General features: G+C 36.2%; 1 protein-coding gene across 22 annotated transcripts in view; it reads left to right on the forward strand.

Annotated features, from left to right (window-relative positions):
• Window positions 1-20,148, forward strand: part of LOC150100409 (coiled-coil domain-containing protein AGAP005037-like) — a 1,356,304-nt gene that overhangs the window by 26,681 nt on the left and 1,309,475 nt on the right. For 20 of the 22 annotated variants that reach the window (XR_016549297.1, XR_016549300.1, XR_016549298.1 and 17 more), the window contains exon 1: window positions 10,205-10,255. The exons of the other annotated variants lie outside the window; for them this stretch is intronic. Coding sequence is in view for 15 of the 20 variants with exons in the window: in XM_090403259.1 (XP_090259385.1) it covers window positions 10,220-10,255 (36 nt within the window). In the remaining 5 variants the exon portion in view is untranslated. Of the gene's footprint in view, window positions 1-10,204; window positions 10,256-20,148 lie in introns of those variants that run through there. 22 annotated transcript variants of the gene reach the window in all.

Here is a 20,148-nt window from a genome sequence, read left to right on the forward strand (position 1 = left end):
CCAAGACCGACTAACTTGGCTATGGCTGAGGAAGATCCTTAAGCTGCTCACATCGACGGGAATCGAGCCTAGGACACTCCTTCCCTAGGCATATTCTTCCCTAGGTTGCGAAACGCAAAGCCACTAGGCTAAATTTTTTTTTTTTAAACAACTTTATTATAAACGTTTGAAATTATTTACATCATAATGAATTATATATACAATATATACAATTATTATACCATTATTTCAATCGCAGTTTCATTTTATATTATATCATCATGTAGTTGTTACATTACTGTTCTCTTAAAATGGCTTGACTTCCTTTACTTATAAACAGGGAATCTCATAACTGGTAGTTACATACACATTACTTTCTATTACATCAATTAAGGTATAATTCAGCTTTGTTAGCTTTTTTTTTTAAAGAATATACAGTTAATTATATTTACATACCATGTATATAATTATATATCACACTTGTTATATATTTAACAATCTATATATTCTACAAGATAAATCATATATACATCTGTACAGCGAAATAACATTCACATGCAATGAAGTAGGAGAGCACTCTTTTTTCCTGCGGTAGGAGATCTGTTCCAAGTGACTCAGGTGCTGTTTTCTCTGATGGAGGTGGAGAGTTACTATCCTTCCGAATTTACTTCCGATTTGCCCCATTTCTACTAGGAGTGATGAAGGTGTCGTTCTGTTGTTGGTTGAAGGGTTCATCTGATGTAAGGTTGGAGGTTAAGTGTGTCCATTCTTCTGTAGTCATTCTTCTGGACTGGACTGAATTGGTGATCTCCTCCTGGATGTAGTGATGTAATTTCGATATTGTTCCGGGACTCTCTTCCCTTCCATACGCTTGGTCGCACCTGTGAGCCCAAATTGCGTACATCGTTAGGATTAGAACAATTGTTTGCACCCTGTTTATATGTTTTCCTTTTAGCCAGAATAACATTTCTTCATTGATTACTTTGATTACTTTGATTTCGGGAAGCCATCTTTTAACGGCTTTCCAAGTTACTTCTGCTTCCTTGCAGTATAACATTAGGTGGTATAGTGTTTCCGGTTCCTGGCAAAGCTGACATGTTGCATGCCCTTCAAGGGGTATACCTTTAGCCATTATCCACATCTTGGTAGGCAGGCATGGTGCACTTTAAAGAAGAAGAAGATTTTATACCTTGGATGTATTGGGAGCTTGAAGATATTACCGGACTGAGTGTGATTTGTCCTCTTCTTAATTCTCTATGTTGTGGTATGGGAATGGTTCTGCTTAGTTCGTAGTATGTTGCTTTTGTTTTTTGACTTATTAAGGTTTCAGTGTTGATGCGCTCTGTTACAAATACGTATCCCTCCGCCATTTCTGTAAACATTCTGGGAACTCTTCCGTGAATCTCTGGCATTGTGCTGATTATTCTGTGTGGAAGGCATTTCTGTAGGAATGCTATTGCATATCCGTGGTATGACTTAGTGTTTGCTGTTTCTGCAGTCTTCGCTCTGTTGATAACTGTTTTTAAGTGGATATTAAGTAGACCTAGTCCGCGCGGTTAGCCTAGTGGCTTTGCGCTTCCCAACCATATGCCTGGGGAAGGAGTGTCCTAGGTTCGATTCCCGTCGGAGACGTGAGGAGCTTAAGGATCTTCCTCAGCCATAGCCAAGTAAGCCGGTCTTGGGCGCGGGCAGTAGGTTTTTTTCCGCCAGTTTATCTGGGGTTTTTCATCCCGCAAGCAGGCAAACCGGCCCCGTGAACACACAGGGATACAGCCAAGAATACCTTGAGGCATAGGAGTGACCATTCTATCCTCGTATTTCGGTTACGAAATCCAAGCATGCTTGGAAGGTTGTGGGCCTTAAAGGCCTGTTAAAGCCATTGGGATAGATAGATAGATTAAGTAGACCTAGACCTCCGGCTTCTAATTCGTGAAAGAGCGTTGTTCTCCTCATCGGTTCGTACCGGGAGCCCCAGATGTAGGTGGCGCACAGCCTGTGGATCTTGTCTGCCCATTGCCCATGGTACGGGATGCTGTTCACTTTGTACCAGATGCGAGAGGATAAATATATGTTGCATATTCGCGCTTTTCCTCTTACAGATAGTTGTCTTGGGCGCATGGTATTTATTTTCCACGCAACAGCTGCGTGGAGTTCTTTCCACTGTTCTTCATACCTTTCTGGGCCGCCTATTTTAACTCCCAGAACAGGTAAGTATTCCTGAGCTCTTGAGGAATCTCAGAGTTCTTTTCCCATTTTCCTATTAGCATGCAATGAGATTTATTTAGGTTTACTTTCAGGGCAGAAGCTCTTGCAAAGGCGTCTAGTAATTTCATTGACTCTTCAATGGATGTTTCCGTCTCTAGGGTTAATGTGATGTTGTCAGCATATGCCAATGTTTTTGCTTGGCTCTCCCCGTGAATGTTTGTTCCCTTGATTTCTTTGTTGGAGTTGATCGCTCTGATGACTGGTTCTAGTGCAAGGACGAAGAGGGCCATAGAGAGGGGGGGGGTCTCCTTGTCTCACTGAGCATTTCATTTTAAAAGATGCGGATAGCTTCCTGTTCACTAGGCTAACCGCGCGGACAGATAATACATTGAAACAAATGCGTACTTGTTTTAATATGTATTTTCATTGTGTACACTTAAGCCAAAAGTTCTGTGAACTTTGTTGTAATAACAAACATAGGAATGATTCGAACCAGTTATAAATAATATATTTTTACAATGGCGTGTATAACGACGTCATTTAATATCAAGCCAATTGAGTTAAACGCAGTTTTGTCTTCAGTGAGGTAGATAATTTATTTACTGTCATTTGAATAGATTTACGTCATTTTGTCATTAAAATAGCATACTTTTATTGACTAAATATTTAGTGATGACAGTTTTATTCGCGAAATATTTTATTAAATATTTAGTGAATTTCAGTAATTGTTTTCAGTGGTCTTATTACTTCTATTCATTTTAGAATCACAAACACGTAATAAAGATGGAAAAATTGTGTCAGAAAGGAATTAAAAAAAAAAAAGCAACTCTGTCGGATAACGAGATTCTCTAGTGAAACCAATCCAATGCTATAAGGAACTCCATGATTCCAGTTCGAATGAAATAACGTGGAACTAAGCACAGAAATTTTTACGGAATAATTGAACACACACCTTTACTTTTCTTCACACTTTACTTAAAATATTCATTTACTTTATATTTTCTTTATTTAAGGAGATTTTCCGTATGCATCAATTACCAAATGTCTCAAATTCTATATGCTTTAATCAAGTTTGAAAACAACCAACTCTATACGTGGGTGCTGAACAAGTTTAAAATTCCACTTTACGCCGATTCTTCCAATCTTTCACTTAAAGTGTATTTGATCTATGAATCAAAATAACAGATGACAGGCAAAACACAACCTGTGTAATTTAAATAAGATTCTGCACACAAATCATCTCCGTTCAAAATTGTTGTTGCCGACGTTTGAAAGGCGTGTAAACAGGCAATTAAGCAAGCTTCCTTGCTTGATCATTTATTTATACTCGACGTCTGTAAAGAACTTTCATACAGTACGCTTTCGTTATGTTTATTCCTCGATGCGATCTATTGCCAAAACAGAACATCATCTTTGATGAATTAGTTCATTTTTTATTGGTGTTCGCATTTCCATAAAAGAATAAGTTTTTCTATATGACTAGCTTTTTAAACTTTGATAAAATAAATCCGCTGACGCCTTTTATTCCCCACCAAAGGGGGAGGAGGGAGGGAACCGCTCTCCATCCTTAGCCAATCACGATAGCTAGCCCAAGACTATCAGTGATTTTAAATGGGCAGACGTTATCAGGGTAAGAGAGTAAAGTAGACAACTACTGCCATCTCGTGGTCTCTTGCCCTAACACTATATGTTATTGCATGAAATAGTTTGAACTCTATGGTTGATTTTCTTGATATTCGTTCTCAGAAATATATTTAAATTTATCAGAATTCGTAAAGTCATAATGGATACAATAAAAATGATTTACAATAAAATATCTTTGTAATTAACATTACCTCATATCAGCATATAAAAAGAATAAATTCATTTAATAACATATATGTTAAGTTTTAGGTACAATAATATTTTCTGTAAGAGGTTTGCGATAAATACTACATACAAGTGACATTCTGTGTAGGATTTTTGAAATTGGTGAAATGCCCTTTATGCTCTAATCCAGATTACCCGAACAACTATAGGAAATTTCAGTTGAAAAAAAAAAAAAATTCCTCACAGGTCTAATAGTCCTAATTTTTGTTTTTTCTAGTTTAATTATAGCACATAACTGAGCGAAGCCCTGTAGTCACATGACGCGGAAGATAATGGACGTATACGAAACCAAGCAGACTTGGTAAACCCCGTTTAACATAAATGTCCCTTATAGACCAAGTGGATAATGGCGAGCATTGGCGCACCCAGGGAGGGGGCCAAGGGGCCCTGGCTCCCCCTAAAAGAAAAAGGAAAATAATAAAGACTAGAAAATTTTCCAAAATCTTTTCCTAATTTAATTTTTATTTATTTATTTATGTTGTGTCGTGTCGTGTCTTCTATTTCTATGCTACTTATGAATTAGCGGTCACATGAGGTAGGAATACCCTCTGGTTCTCGGGAATCATGGTCGTTGTGAACGCAAGGTGAACGAAGTAGTGCTCGGGCGATAATTTGTTGCCCGAGTCGGGCCAGAGATCACGGGTATCATGTATTGGCGATCACTGAAGATGATCAGTCATAGGTCGTATGCAATGCGTAGTGTGTATTCTCAAATCGTATACTCAGCTCGCCCCCCCCCCCCAAGATTAAACCTCTACTCTGCCCCCTCCAAGATTAAATCCTGGGTGCGCCACTGATGGCGAGGACAAAGAAAAAGTGTAATTATAACACATCTTCGGGATGCAAGCACGAACAGCATTGAACTGGACTCGAAGTGCAGAGCATGTTATCTTTGAACTACGTATATTTCGCCTATTTCGTTCTTGACAACGCCCTGCATGAACGCAAAAAGTCTTACGGTCGACATGCTAATATTACCTCACTTACGTTTTAGCCAACGACAAACGAAGAAACAAAATAGACCATTTTATGATATGGATTGTTTTGATAATTTTCTGGCCTGGATAAATCAGCCAATAGAATCTCTTTCTTTAATTTTTTTTTAATGGGAATAAATTAGCGTCAATATTGTCATTAATAGTACTCAGTTTGGTGTTGCAAATGTAGAACAATGTAGAATACTTTCTAGCATTTATCGTTCTTAATGTTCTGATTTGTTTTAAGAAAAAAAAAGTGGTGTCTAATACTTCATTGGAGTTTCTTAAAGACTGCAGTACGCGTAATAAAATATGAGAGTGCAAACATGTACCCGAGTGCTATTGCGTGTTTATTCCTAGCAGAAAGAAACCTTTGTATTAATAAAGGCGAATGTGAATGATGGAAAAAACCACAGCTGCGTCGGAGAACGAGGTTCTTGGGCAATCTGAATAAATAATCGTAAGTTAAAGACCACCCCAAAGTGTTTTTCTCTTCTTTGATAGAATTATTTTAAGTGACGTGACTTAGATTTAAAAAAAACTGTATTAAATAGCACGAACTTTGAATTTGAAGTACCGAAGAAGGAATAAAAAAACAACAGATTTTTAATGATCTCTACGCGGGAGACGAAGTTGTTCTTGATAAACAACGAAGAAATAGTTCGAAGCAATCAGTGAAAATACATTTTTAATTTCTTGATGTTCCTGCTACATTTCTAATAGATTTTTGCTTTTATGAGACGTTTGTTTTTAAATTATGCCGCAAAAAAAAAAAGGATCTACTTATGTATTCATTCAAAAAAATTAAAAAAAAAAAAAGCCATTCTTTTCTGTCTTTTGTTTTTTTTAACAACCAGAAAGCGTCTCCAAACTATTTGCTTTTCCTGTTGGAGACTATTGTTGATTGTTTCATTATGAATTTCTGTTAAAATTAGTGTTTTTTCACTTACATTTTTTCATAGCCTCGAACCATAATGCTAACTCTAAGTTAGTAAGAAAGCACCTATATGTCTTATGTTTAAGCGGAGTTCACAAAAAATGTACACAAAAAGCCGATAATTTATCATACAAAGTAACTCTAACTGTAACATTATGTTCGAGATGAATGTACTAGTCAGAAATAGTGAACAATAGCTTATACCAGCTACAAATTATTTACGCTGTTGTTGTTCGTTCGTAACACGAGTTAAAGATTGATGACCCACACTATAACAGCTAGATTATCTTTTTTTGTCTCTTGATAGAAGCAAAACTTCTGCAGTTGTTGCCAACAGGATAAAAGCAAGAATTGTGGACGATATTTATAACCAAAACAGAAAGCAATATCCAGACTGTTCGCTTAAAGAATAAAATTTTAAATGACAATATAATGTCGTCTGCCCATTTAGAAGATTATTATTGTAGAATAAATTTATTGCAATTAACCAGAAGATAATGTTGCTAGTAGAGGGCGCTTCTGTTAGAGAAATACAGTATTATGTTTTTCAGAACTAAGTTTCAGTATTTTCAGCATTTTTTTTTAATGATTTAACTATACATTTTACTAACAATAGTTTCCATTCCAAAATCCAGTTATTATCTGATATTGTCCCTGCTTCATGGTTTATTTTTTACTGAAGAAAGACACCAAGTTTCTTTAGGAAGCTGGATAAACAAAAGAACAATATAACTGCACACGGCACACACATTTCTTTCATTATTCATCAATGACTATCACTAGGATGTTTTTTTTTTTCCTTCTTCAACCTGTATCTTAGTTTGTAATCTTGGATTTTAGTTAGGCTCTCCTCTTTAGACTTTAAACGGATACTTTTTTTTTTTTATCTCTTTGTTTTGGGTTTCTTTATGTTTCTTTTCTTGCTTTCATTGAAACTTCGAATTTTCTTTCATGTTTCTCTTCAACTGTCTTTAATTGGATTACTCTTAGTTTACAGGACTTAATTTACGGGATTTTTTCTTTTTCTTTCTCTCTTTTATTTGACGTCTTCGGATTTCTTCTTAAGCCTCTTTACCGTTCTTGTAGTATTTTCTTGTGTTTTTTTTTCAACTTTTATTTATTTTTATGTTGACATATAATGTACACTGAAGATACAGCAACTTCAGAAACAAGATTTTTTTTTAACTTATGAAACTTTTGAGAGATTTAGTCAAAGCATTTGACCTTTAATATTTGCTCTCCATTTGCAGAACAAACAAACTAAGCGAATTGTTGATTATGATAAAAGGATTTTTTTAAAACATTTATTGTTTAACTAGCCTGATTTAGTTTTACAAAGAATGCGTGCTTGTCTTCAAACCGCAGCGTTTTTTATAATGACAGAACACTCAAAGGCATAACTGGGTTTCCAAGTTCGGAGGGGACAGCCTTGATTGAGTAAATGGGATGAAAGTGATCAGTTGGAATCACATGTTGCTTACTATACACTAGTTTCTCCACTATGACAATGCACCCGCTGATTTGTTTGCGCAGGAAGTTCTAGCCATAAACAGCATGATTTTCATGCCCTCCTACTTCATATGTTATCTTACTATTTTTTTTTTTTTCCAAAATAGTGAAGAGAGGGTTAAATGGCATCCTTACTATTCATCAAAAGAAATTTACTGACCTCAAAACTCGGCAAATGTTTTCAACAATGATATGAACTGGTTTCACTGCATCAAAGTAATAAGGCTGGAAGGAGAGTGGCAGCATAGCGGAGAAAATGCTGTCTTAAAGGGGTAGGGAACTTATTAATCTGAAAACGTTTCGGTCACTACTAGTATAAACCTATCGCATTACCTTCATCATCCTTAGAAATGAAGTTTAATGCTGATTTTTTTTTTCATTTGTTTTTTATTTTTGAATAACATTACGTTTTCTCCACATTTACTTCTTCCATAAAGAATCCATTAATCTCTACTTTTCTTTATGTAGATCTTTATTTGAAATGAATTTTGATCATATCATTCGATCAAGAAGACTGGATAGATTCTGCATAGATTAGAATTGATAGTGATTGTTAATATAACTAAATTTTTCAACGCAATGCTACGATTTCTTTATGATCTGTCTGCTTTGGTAAATCTCATAGAAACCTTTGATAATGATTTTTTTTTTTTTTTTTTTGTGTGTGTGTATGTGTGTTGCTTTTCACAAACCATGTCATTTTTGAATTATAATAATTAAGGACACAGCTAAGTAAGAATTAATTTATTAATAGTATAATTAGTCAATTTAATTAGGTAATGCTTACACCAACACTAATTTCATTAGTGTTGGTGTAAGCTCTCCTATCATTAATATATATCATAACGATAAATTTTCTTCTGTGGAGTATTTTCTACTCAGCTATTGTGTCGATTGATATTATAATAGTACCCAATGGGAGAATCTGTTATTTTAATTTTTTTTTCTCTAGCTGCATGTTCTTTTTATTTCTTTGCTCTTGATAACGCCTCGCTAAATGGATGGAATTAATGTTTTTATTCCTAAATAAAATAAAATAAAAATACAAACTTTATTTCCTAATTTATTTCAAATTCGCGTCTCCTTGATTTTTATTTTATTTTATTTTATTTTTTATAGCCAAGGTACTAATGCCGTTCAAGACAATAATAAGATACGTCACAGCTTCGGCATAATGATACGAAATGAAATAAGTAAGAAGGTCAGACTTTGATGAATAAGCTTATTATAAATTCTTATGTTTTTTTTTATTTCTTAGCTTTACTCAAATTCTGGTGAAGTACGACTTCGGAAAAAAAAAGACAATGCAAAGAATCGTCTCCTTAGACAATTGAATGCATTCCTTCCATCTTCCTTGATGGATTGAGATTTAATACTGGAATTTTTCATTTGCTTTTCGCCCCCTCTTGAATACGAATTACGGTTTCTTAAGTCTTCCACTCAGTACTCCTTAATCTCTACTTTTTCTTTACGTGGATCTTCATGTGAAATGAAATTTGATCATTCCGCCAACGAGATTTAGGTTGGTTGCGAGGGAGAGTAACTTCTCTGTGGGAAGGAATTTTTCCATTTCATCTGCCTTTAAATTCGGCGTGTTTTAAACTATAGCTTCGATTATTTCGCAGTCTGAATATGTTTAGTTCGTTGTAATAAATGGTCGTAGAAACGACTCACAGACAGAAGACTTCGTTAAAACTTTTAAAATTTAAAATTTAAATTAAAACTACACATTAGAGGGAATCGTGTGATGTTGCATTCGAATGTCGAATTAAAAAAAAAATAATAAAAATCCCACCTACGCATTTGCTGTACTTACTGAGCTACTGAAAAGGAACACGACATACCCCTTCAACTAGTTTTCTACGTTCAAGTATGTGCATGAATCCATAAAGAGCGTCGTACCATTCTATCCTAGTTGTTGAATGCTTAATGTGATTTGAAAATTCATTTATTTGGTCTCTAGTAGCGTTTCCGGATTATGTAATGCATAGCCCATCTACGGTACTAATGTTCAAGATTTGCTGTTTTCATGGGTGAGATTAACAAAAAAAAAAAAATAGTATGTTTTATTTAATATACTAGCTCTTTCGTTTCATTCTTACAATTCTTGAACATTATACATAGAATAACATAACTACTCTTGAACCTTTCATGCTCAATAGACCTTTCTCTCGGTAACTACTTTTTGCGGTTGTTCATCATACCATGGCAGAAATGACAAGTTTATAATATAAGTTTTACGGATAATTTGGCCTCGCATGTTTGTTCAAAGATTTATGCCATGGTATGATGAACAACCATACTCACGCAACACAAGGTTTCTAAAACTACGAGAAACTAAATATTTAGTGAGAAATAAATCAGAAGTAGAAGATTCCCGTTAAATAGTCAGTCGCTGACCTTGAGTTGCGTTATATCTAGGTAAGCTGAGACAACTTGGATTGTTGACACTATCTGATAGGTCTTAGTTTCCATTTTACACTTTTACTTTTTTGAATATTTCTTAAAAATATATTTCATGTAGGAAAAAGCCAGAGTTCATCCATTTCAATTTATTTATTCGGTAGGATCTAATGCTGTGAAATTTGCATGAAGCACTATGGCTACGGATAAAGTTGTAATATGATTTCTATGAAAAATGTTATTGACACATTATCTGAAAAATATCTTCCCTAACCAGAGGTCGCTACGAACTAACTTTTGAATTGTCACAGAAAAGGCGTGTAAATTGACCCAAGGCACAATGTCAAAGGCAGAATTCACATTTTTTTCTACACAAGTAAAGTATTTTATTTAGTTTCAAAAATAAATTATAATAAACAAGAAATTATATTTTCATTTTAATTTTTAATCCAAGTGTAAGCAAATAAAAGGTTAGAAGTTACGTGTCTTATGATCAAGCTGTTATGATACAGAGGCCGTTGACTTCGTATCAATTGATTTATGCCATGATGCACAGCTGACTTGCTCTACAACATGTATATTACACTACCCAGACCGTTGTGACTTTCAGGGCTCATATGTGAGAACTAGCCCTATGGAAATAACTTTTAATACAGTAAAATTCTAAGTATTTCTTTCTATTCTACAGGATTTTAATGCTATAATCATACACCATTTATTAGCTTGTATATGGAAAATATATGAGTTCTGTATTCAACTATCGTTTGGTATCTCCCAGTATTCCACTATTGATAGCAGACTCAGACTCCATCCTCGGCTCCACGGATTCCATAATTATGGCTGGAGACCTTAACTCCAAACGTACGGCCTGGTTCAGTTCGTCAATCAACGCCAAAGGCCGTACCTTATACAACCACACATTACTCAACTCATCAATAGTAGCTGGACCCACTGAGCCCACCCACTACAGCCCATCAGGAAGTTCTGATGTATTAGACATAGTTATCCTCAGAAACATCAAATATCAATACTAGCTGGAGACAGTAGAAGAGCTTAACTCAGATCATAATCCCATCCTACTCAGGTTAGGACTTCAAGACCAGCACTCTCCCCATCATTCTTTCATACCATGGGACAAGCTCTCTAGGGTTCTTCCAGTCCACATCGGTCCTCCCCCTGTCATTTGTAAAAAAGAAGAAATAGATCAAGCTGTAAACAATTTAACTAGGCAAATCAACACAGCAATAGCATCAGTCACTCAAACCACTGTCTTCCATGCTCCTAACTGGATCCCAGAAGAGATAATGGACCTAATTAGGGCCAGAAAGCGATATCACAACACCAGAGCCCCGTAGGACAAAGCAACCTTGAACACTTTGAACAGACTGGTTCGAGAAGCCCTCCAGGTCCACAGGAACTCCAAATGGGAAACCAAACTGAAGGAAATCAACCCTGAAGATAACTCCTTGTGGAAGTTTGTAAAATCTCTTCGTACCAAAAGACAACCACTTCCCCCTTTAAAGACCGATCTTGGAGTTGCACACACAGATGAAGAAAAAGTAGAAGCCCTAATTGACAATCTGGAAAATCAATGCAGCTCATCTTATGCAAACTTAAATATCAATCTTATTTACAAGGTTCATCGTAAAGTTAGAAATGCACTAAGTCAGCCTAAGGATGATTCAGAAACCATCACCCCCACATCTCCAACAGAAATAATAAATATCATTTCCCATCTGAAGAATAAAAAGGCCCCCGGCCCTGACGGCATTACCAATAGAATAATAAAGCTACTCCCACGGAAAGCCATAATTCATCTAGTTAATATTACCAATTCCATTTTAAGATTCCAGTACTTTCCCTCTGATTAGAAAATCGCGGACATCATACCTCTGAAAAAGCCTGGTAATAACCCACAACTTCCCCAAAGCTCCAGGCCCATCAGTCTTCTTTCCTGTCTTGGCAAAGTAATAGAAAAGGTCATCCTATCAAGACTACAATCAGCAGTGGACCAACAGAAAATAATCCCAAATGAGCAATTTGGATTTCGCAAGGCTCACAACACGGTGCAACAAATTCACCGACTAACAGAACATATCACTCATGGCTTTAAATGGCACCTTCATACTGCTGCTGTATTTTTGGATGTTGCCAAGGCCTTTGATAAGGTCTGGCATCAAGGCCTTATCTTCAAACTAATTGAAAACAATATCCCAATTAAACTAGTGAAACTCATATATTCATATATAAATGAAAGATACATGCAAGTAAAACTTAACGGAATCGTTTCTTCAAGGCGCAAAATCCTGGCGGGAGTACCTCAAGGTTCTCTTCTGGCCCCAATACTTTTCACAACTTACATGGCAGATATTCCTCTCAACCCAAGAACAACTACTATGGCCCTTTATGCCGACGACACCGCTATTCTAGCTAGATCGCTCAGCCCTCACCTGGCAATCACTAGACTCCAAGGAAGTATCAATGAGCTAGCAAACTGGTTCACCAACTGGAGAATTCAAGTAAACCCCCTCAAAAGCTCAGCAATGATGTTTTCAAGAAGAAAGATCTGCAACAAAGAAGACATCCTGCTCTCTGGTCAAAAGATCCCATGGCAATCAGAGACCAAATATCTTGGGGTATTGATGGATAAGAAACTCCTTTTCAACAAACACATCAATCTCATTTGCTCCAAATCTTCCAAAGTCATAGCTCAGCTCTACCCATTGATCAACCGCAAGAGCAGATTGAACCTACATAATAAATTGCTTCTTTACCGGATAGTAATACGTCCAGTCATTACCTACGCCTCACCAGCATGGAGTCACACTTCAAGATCAAACATTTCAAAATTACAGAGAATCCAAAACAAATGCCTTAGGATGATCCTGGATGCACCGTGGTTCATCAGAAATTCACAAATTCACCGAGAAACCGGCACTCCATACATCTCCTCCCTTCTTCGTGATCTTGCAGAAAAATTCTTCGTGAAGTCAAGCTCACATTCAAACCCACTAATCGTGCAAGCTGTCAATTACAATGAGACTGATTACTACAAACACAAAAGACCGAAGGCTATTCTTCTCTCAATCGATCATAGCTAACACTACTGCCCTCAGAGGGCGAGCTTAACTGCTCACAAACCTCCCATTCCCAAACAACTCTCATTACAGATAAAGGGGAATATGAAAAGCACTTGTGCTTCACCCATCCTGTCAGTAATGTCAATGGTCAATGGTCATTGTTTGGTATATTTCATGATTGATAATACTTAGATGCAAAACATTACTGAGGAGAGAAAGTAAAACTTGTTATAATCAGTGTAGAATGCTTCTCTTCTGCACCTTCTATTAAGACTTGACATGAGCAAACATAGCCGTTTACATTAAAGGTGATAAGACATAAACAGCTTTATGAATAAGTTGCTTCAACGAATGTTTAATTTAGACGCCACATTTCTGAAGGGTCATAACAAGACAAACGGAAAGCAAAAAAAGAAGCTAAGTACTTCGTTATTATTGACAGATTGAATGTACTAGCAATACAAAACTAGCTTTATTGAATAAGAAATTATAAATTTCAAACCTGCCCACGTTGAAATAAATCTCCCTCCCCTATTTATTTATGGTTTCTTTAGTTTATTTGTCTAATAAACTTAGAACATCCATACATTAAAGAAATATTATAAGTGAAGCAGCTGTTATTCAAGATTCGCTATTAACTCAATGCCTAAATAATAATTCCTCCGTGGCGTAGTCGGTAGCAATGACTCTCTTGTTTGGAGGAAAATGAATTAGATTCTCATTATATTCTTTAGTTAGCTATTCACATTGGATGTCAGGGAAATGAAGTCTTAGTAAAGAACAGTATTATAAATGATACTTATCTCTGTTTGCGTTTCTTATCAGTATATTTTCTCTTCTACTTGTGACACTTTGATGATAAAATGCATTTCTGTCTCTTTCTTGTTTAGTTATGTATTATGAAAATAATGAGCTTGTTTTGATGATACCTGAATATAAATTGCTAACTTCGAAGTCATTTAACTGTTCTCGATGTCTTTAAAAATATACTCCATTAAGATTTGTGTCCCAATTACTTTAAATTACAGAATCTTTATTCTCTATGCTATGCTATAACTTAGATGATTGCCACGAGCTGTAAAATAGCCGCATAGTACATTTTATAACATTCAGCTATCATATATAAAAGCACATCTCAGATGTCATCTGCAGCCTCTGCTATTTGAATGAAGTCATCTCCGGAATTCTGTTCACTGGTTTATGTAAAATGACAATTTCTTTGCATTTTTCTTGAATTTTCCTACCTCCTATTCAAAGATGAAGGATTTTTAATGGAAATCCCATTCCAACAAAAATCTTATCTGTTCTTGTCTTTATATTCTAAAAGTACTTTGGATAGTATTACATCGCATGAGTCTTTGTCATATTCCGAGATGTCTGTTTACTTCAGAACAATTCATGTAGATATTTTAAAAGAGAAAAAAAAAATGCAAAAAAAAAAGTGTACATTTATTTGAAGCTGCCTTGTGTATTCGGGAATCCCACTTGAGTTTGAAAGTAGTCAACTGCTATCGTTCAGCTCCGTAGGCTGTTAACCCTTTTGTACGAGATGAGTTAGGAAAATTTCCGATTAAAAAAAAAAAAAAAAAAAACCTATTTGCGTATGGAACCCGAGAAATAAAAGATGACGGCTTGACACACACCACTAAGAGCACCAAAACATTTATAGACAGAAATGCAGCCTTTTATATCTCCGACTTTATCCTTGTGAAATCACTAATACATGTATTTATTTATTTTTTATACGAGCGCATTTTGCAGTTAGAATAATAGTAGTATTATAATTATTAATTTCAGACAAAACAAAAGAAATTGAAATTTCTTTTAGGAAATGCCATAAATATTTCACGCAATTCATATTTGTTAAATTTTACTTTATGGTATTTCAGGAATTGCACGTTTTGTAGGAAGATAGTTTTTTTTTTAAAAAAAAAACTGACTTTGCATTTTTAGTAATGTCATTTTGCAAAACATTGCAAAACATTTTTGAAGTAAATAAGGAAACTGCCTCATACCTCTACTGATAAACAAATATTTCAACAGTCTTACGTGTATTAATTTACTATTTTAGATAGTAAAACCATATTGATAGTTTGTCCGCTTGATGCACCTTTGCTACGAGTTGCCTTGGTACGAACTACACGATAGAACAAAAACGCTATTGAAACTGCATAAATGCTTTTAATAAAATTATTATTTTTATCAAAAAAAAACAAACCAAGTAACTTAATGATAATTAGAGCTCAGTAATTCATTAGTTACAGTTAACATTATTTTTCCAAAATCAAAAGCATGCTTTTCAGTGCCAGGAAATTTTTAATAGTCTATATTAAAATGGAGGATATTATGGATCCATACATATATTTTACAGCCAAATATATAAAACGTACCGTTACACACACACACACACACACACACACACACACACACACACACACACACACACACACACACACACACACACACACACACACACACACACACACACACACACACACACACACACACACACACACACACACACACACACACACACACACACACACACACACACACACAATCTACAGTCATAAAATATATACCCAATCCCTCAGTAGGAGAGATCAACCAGTATTAAGGGCGGTGGAGGAACAGGGGAAACCCATACTTATGATGAATTTAACTTTCTCTCTTAGAATTTGCTATAATGAACCGAATAAGATTAATGTCTGGTCTGTGATGAGGACCAACAATTCGAAACAGCTGTTAGGCTAGTGAAACCTAATTTAAACATTAATAAAAGAGCTAACATACTGACTCCTGGATGAAGTTCGTATCTTTTAAGTAGTGTACACCAAGGCAACTCCAATCCCAAAGGTTATACTTGATAAATTTTATCAAAGCTATTTGATAAATTTTCGAAACTTTCAATTTTTCTGTATTTGGCTATAAAATATGCATAGATCCATAATATTCTTCGTTTTATTTTTTATTTATTTCAATTCAAAGCTTTTAGCTCTATATTTTAATTTTAAATTGTTTACTGTAAACTAAAAATTGTATGACAATGCTGTAGCCAGTGAAGTTCTAACTGAGGCTCGGCTATTGCTGTTACCCTCCTGCCATGATCAGAGCTTTAATAGCTCAATAGCACCTTATCCCTACACTGTCCACTACAGATAACGGGGAAGATGAAAAGCATTCTTGCTTCGCCCCTTTAAGCCAGTCCTTATAAGGACTATAAGGACTTGCTTAGTATAGGAATAAGGTAATGCGGTGATGAATACCCTTGGAGGGTAATGGATGGCAATGCTGTAGCCAATGAAGTTCTAACTGAGGTGTTATTGAGCTTTAATAGCTCAATAACACCTTATCCCTGCACTGTCCTCTACAGATAACGGGGAAGATGAAAGCATTCTTGCTTTGCCCCTTTAAGCCAGTCCTTATAAGCTTTTTAGGACTTCCAGGGTAACGAATGGCAATGCTGTAGCCGATGAAGTTTTAACTGAAGCTCGGCTATTGCCGTTATCCAGCCATGACTAGAGCATTTAGCTCAATAACACCCCATCCACACAGATTTTCTTCATTCAGATGACGGGATAAAGAGTCAAGGACTCAGTCCATCTCCCAGTTCTTTTAATAACTTTAAGAACTTGCTTAGTAGATAATCATAAATCATAAAATCCATCGGGTAATGAATGGTAATGATGTAGTTCATGAAGGTAATTGAGGCACGGCTGTTGCTGTCGTCCCCCCAGATGACATATGAGCGGCTCTGCTCGGTGGTTGGGGGGTGAGCCTACCACTGGGTAGAGCCAAACGCTGAGAGTTCTTCTCAGTGACAGGGTGAGCCTGTTACTGAGGGGAACAACGCTGAGTTTCGATCCTTCGGGTCGCTCATTGTTGGGGGATCGCACGAGTTTTTGGAGATTGGCCCGCACTTAAACAGTAGCCGACGAAGTTTTAGTTTTAACTGAGGTTCGGATATTGCTGCTGCTCCTGAGTTGAGATGTGAGCAGCTGTGCTCGGTGGTGGGGTGAGCCTGCCACTGGGTAGAGCCAACTGAGAGTTTTTCTCGGTGACGAGTGAGCCTGTTACTGAGTGGAACAACGCTAAGTTGGACGGCCACTCGTAGGGAGTGGTCTGGGGGATCGCCTAATTTTTTTAGAATAATCCTTCCTTTACTTAAATATCGGCAATGCTGTAGCCAATGAAGTTTTAACTGAGGCTGAGCTATTACCCCGCCAATACCAGAGCTTATAGCTCAATAACATCCCATCCATACATTTTCTTCTACAGATAAAGGGGAATATGAAAGCAATCTTGCTTCACCCATCTAGCCATAAAAAAAAAGCTTATTACTAAAATTTGTTGGTTTACTTCAATAATGTGCAATCTGTATTTATGAATCAAAAATAATCATCATCGCCAAAGCATGAATTGTTAAAAAGTTTTATGCTTCTTAATTTAAATAATATTTCTGAAAATATTTGATTTGTTTATCAAGAAATTTATTCATTAAGTCCCATTGTATGTTTCATCTAAATGAGCCTAGTTCTTATTTAATCTGCAATGAAATAGAAACATCCTGCGGTTAATTTTGAGAGCAATTATAGACGGCATGGATTTTAATTAAATCGTTCGGAAGTTCTTGCTTGAAAATGAGAGAAATTTAATACAAATATATAAATCCACATTTAGCGAGTGTTTTTGAAATACTTTAATTACCTGATGTCTGAACAAAGCTGACTTACCACAGAGAGAATTTGTATTCCACCCTTGAGCTATGTATGGTTGTGTATTAAAGTTATAATTAAATTAGATGTTTTTTTTTGTTCGCTTATTGCCCATTCTTTTACCAATACATTGAATATTTTTTTTTATTATTTGCGATACCTGAAGGTCTGTTATGTAATCTTTAGTCCGCCAACAGTAATAATACACTACAGGTTTGCAGCCTTTCGTGGGTATTGAGGGCGTCACATAAACTGTTGACTGAATTAAACAGCGAAAATGTAATCGACGACAAATACTGGTGATTATAGGATATACGTGGTTGCAATACGGCTGAAGTGACTCAAGATTATGAGACTAGTTATTCTGTTAACTATATCAATACAGTTAAATAATATAGTTCTTCATCGTCAGGTTCCTCTCTCTTTCTAGATGGGACTGAAATCTAGGCCTCTAATAAAATGTCACTAGATCCGCGTGAAGAAAGGTTTGAGATATTCACAGAAAATAATATTGAACTTTGACAGATACGGAAAAACTATTATGACAATCCCAAAGAATACGTTACAAATTGATTAAACGTGACATGAAAAGATAAACATAAACACACTGATAACAAACAGAGAATGACTGGCAGAACATCGCAAGAAAATAAACTGGGCTCATCTAGATATGTAGTCATAATGATTATTAAATACATTAAATTTAAATATAATACAAGTTATAAACAATTTTTTGACTAAGTTTAAGCTTGTAGTAGACAAATATATACTATAGTTTCGAGAATAACTGTTGTGAGTGGGAAACATTAAAAATGTTCTCGAAGAATAATATGAATTGACATTTATGTCTTTAGGGGTGAAGCAAAATGCTTTTCATATTCCCCGCTATCTGTTGTGGTTACAGTGAGGGTAAAATTTACGAGCAGTTTGCTCTCCCTGAATGGGCATGGAGATTATGCATCGTTATGGGATGCTAATATAGCTTTCGGTCTTTTATATTTGAATATGTCCTCGTATGCTGCAGCTTGCTGAACCAAATCGTTGGGATGTGTGGACGTCTTTAGGAAAAACTTGGATGCCAAGGATTGTAGAAAAGAGAAAATATAGGGAATATTCGTGTCTCTATGGAGTTGATTGTTTCTAGCATACCACGGGGCGTTCAGAATCATTCTCAAGCACGTGTTCTGCACTCGTTGTATTTTGATAATGTTAGCATTAGAGGTGTGGCTCCAGGTTGGAGAGGCATAGGTGATTATAGGACGACTCATCATCTGGTATAGTTGCAATTTGATTCTTTTGCTGAGTTTGCTATTTCTATTAATTAGCGGATAGATCTGAGCTATGACTTTAGACTTTGCGCAAGCAGACTTAATGTGTTGGTTGAAAGATAGCTTTTTGTCGAGAATTACACCCAGGTAATTTGTTTCTCTCTTCCAGGGAATTTTAGTATTGAATAATAACACATCTCCTACAGGAGATATTTGCCTTTTTGAGAAAAGACCGGCTGAGCTTTTCAGGGGATTGACTTCCAATCTCCACTTGGAGAACCAACCCTCCAAGTGGAGATTGGGTCTGAGACGGCCAAAATGGAAGTCATCGGATTGTGCCGGATGTCTGACATGTATACAGAAAACAGCAATGGAGCCAATAGAGATCGCTGCGGCACTCCAGCAAAGATATGGGCTGGGACGATGTAGAACCGCTGATTTTAACTTGCATTGATCTATTCTGAAGAAATGAATGGATTGGATGAACCATTTTTAGTGAGGTACCGGCTGAGATAAGTTTGTGCAGGAGTCCAAAATGCCAGATTTTGTCAAATGCTTTGGATAGGTCTAGGAAAACAGCGCCTGTGCATTGGCGCCAGCTGTAACTGGTGGTGATGTATTCCACAATTCTGTGGATTTGCTGGGTAGTACTATGGTGTTGCCGAAAACCAAACTGTTCTTTAGGGAGGATGTTTAGGTCATTTACTGAGGTTTGGAGTCGTGAGAGGATGACTTTCTCCGCAACCTTACCCAGATTGGAGATGAGGCTGATTGGACGATAATTTTCCGGTAAGTGTGGGTCTTTGCCTGGCTTATGTATAGGAATTACATCAGCCAGTTTCCAGGTGGAAGGAAAATAGTGAAGTCTTAAGATTGCATTTATTATACTGGTCAAGTGCACTACAGCTTTTCGAGGCAACAGCTTGATCACCCTGTTTGAGATGCCGTCTGGTCCAGGAGCTTTATTGTTCTTAAGTTTTTTAATAATATCATATAATTCAACAGGTGATGCGGGTGCAATATGGTCAGCACTGGTATCTGGGAGATTTAATGCATGCCTGACCTGTCTGTGGATTTTGTTCAAGTGATTGAGATTTAATTTGTTATAAGAAGGTTTGCACTGCTCTTCAAGATTTTTCAGTATGGCTTCTGCCTTATCTGCATCTGTGTGGACTAGGCCCTGGTTTGAGATTTAGGGGGGGATAT

Source organism: Typopeltis vanoorti, chromosome 13 (genome assembly GCF_054136105.1).
Source record: "Typopeltis vanoorti isolate ZY-2024b chromosome 13, IOZ_Tvanoo_1.0, whole genome shotgun sequence".
NCBI lineage: Eukaryota > Metazoa > Arthropoda > Arachnida > Uropygi > Thelyphonidae > Typopeltis > Typopeltis vanoorti.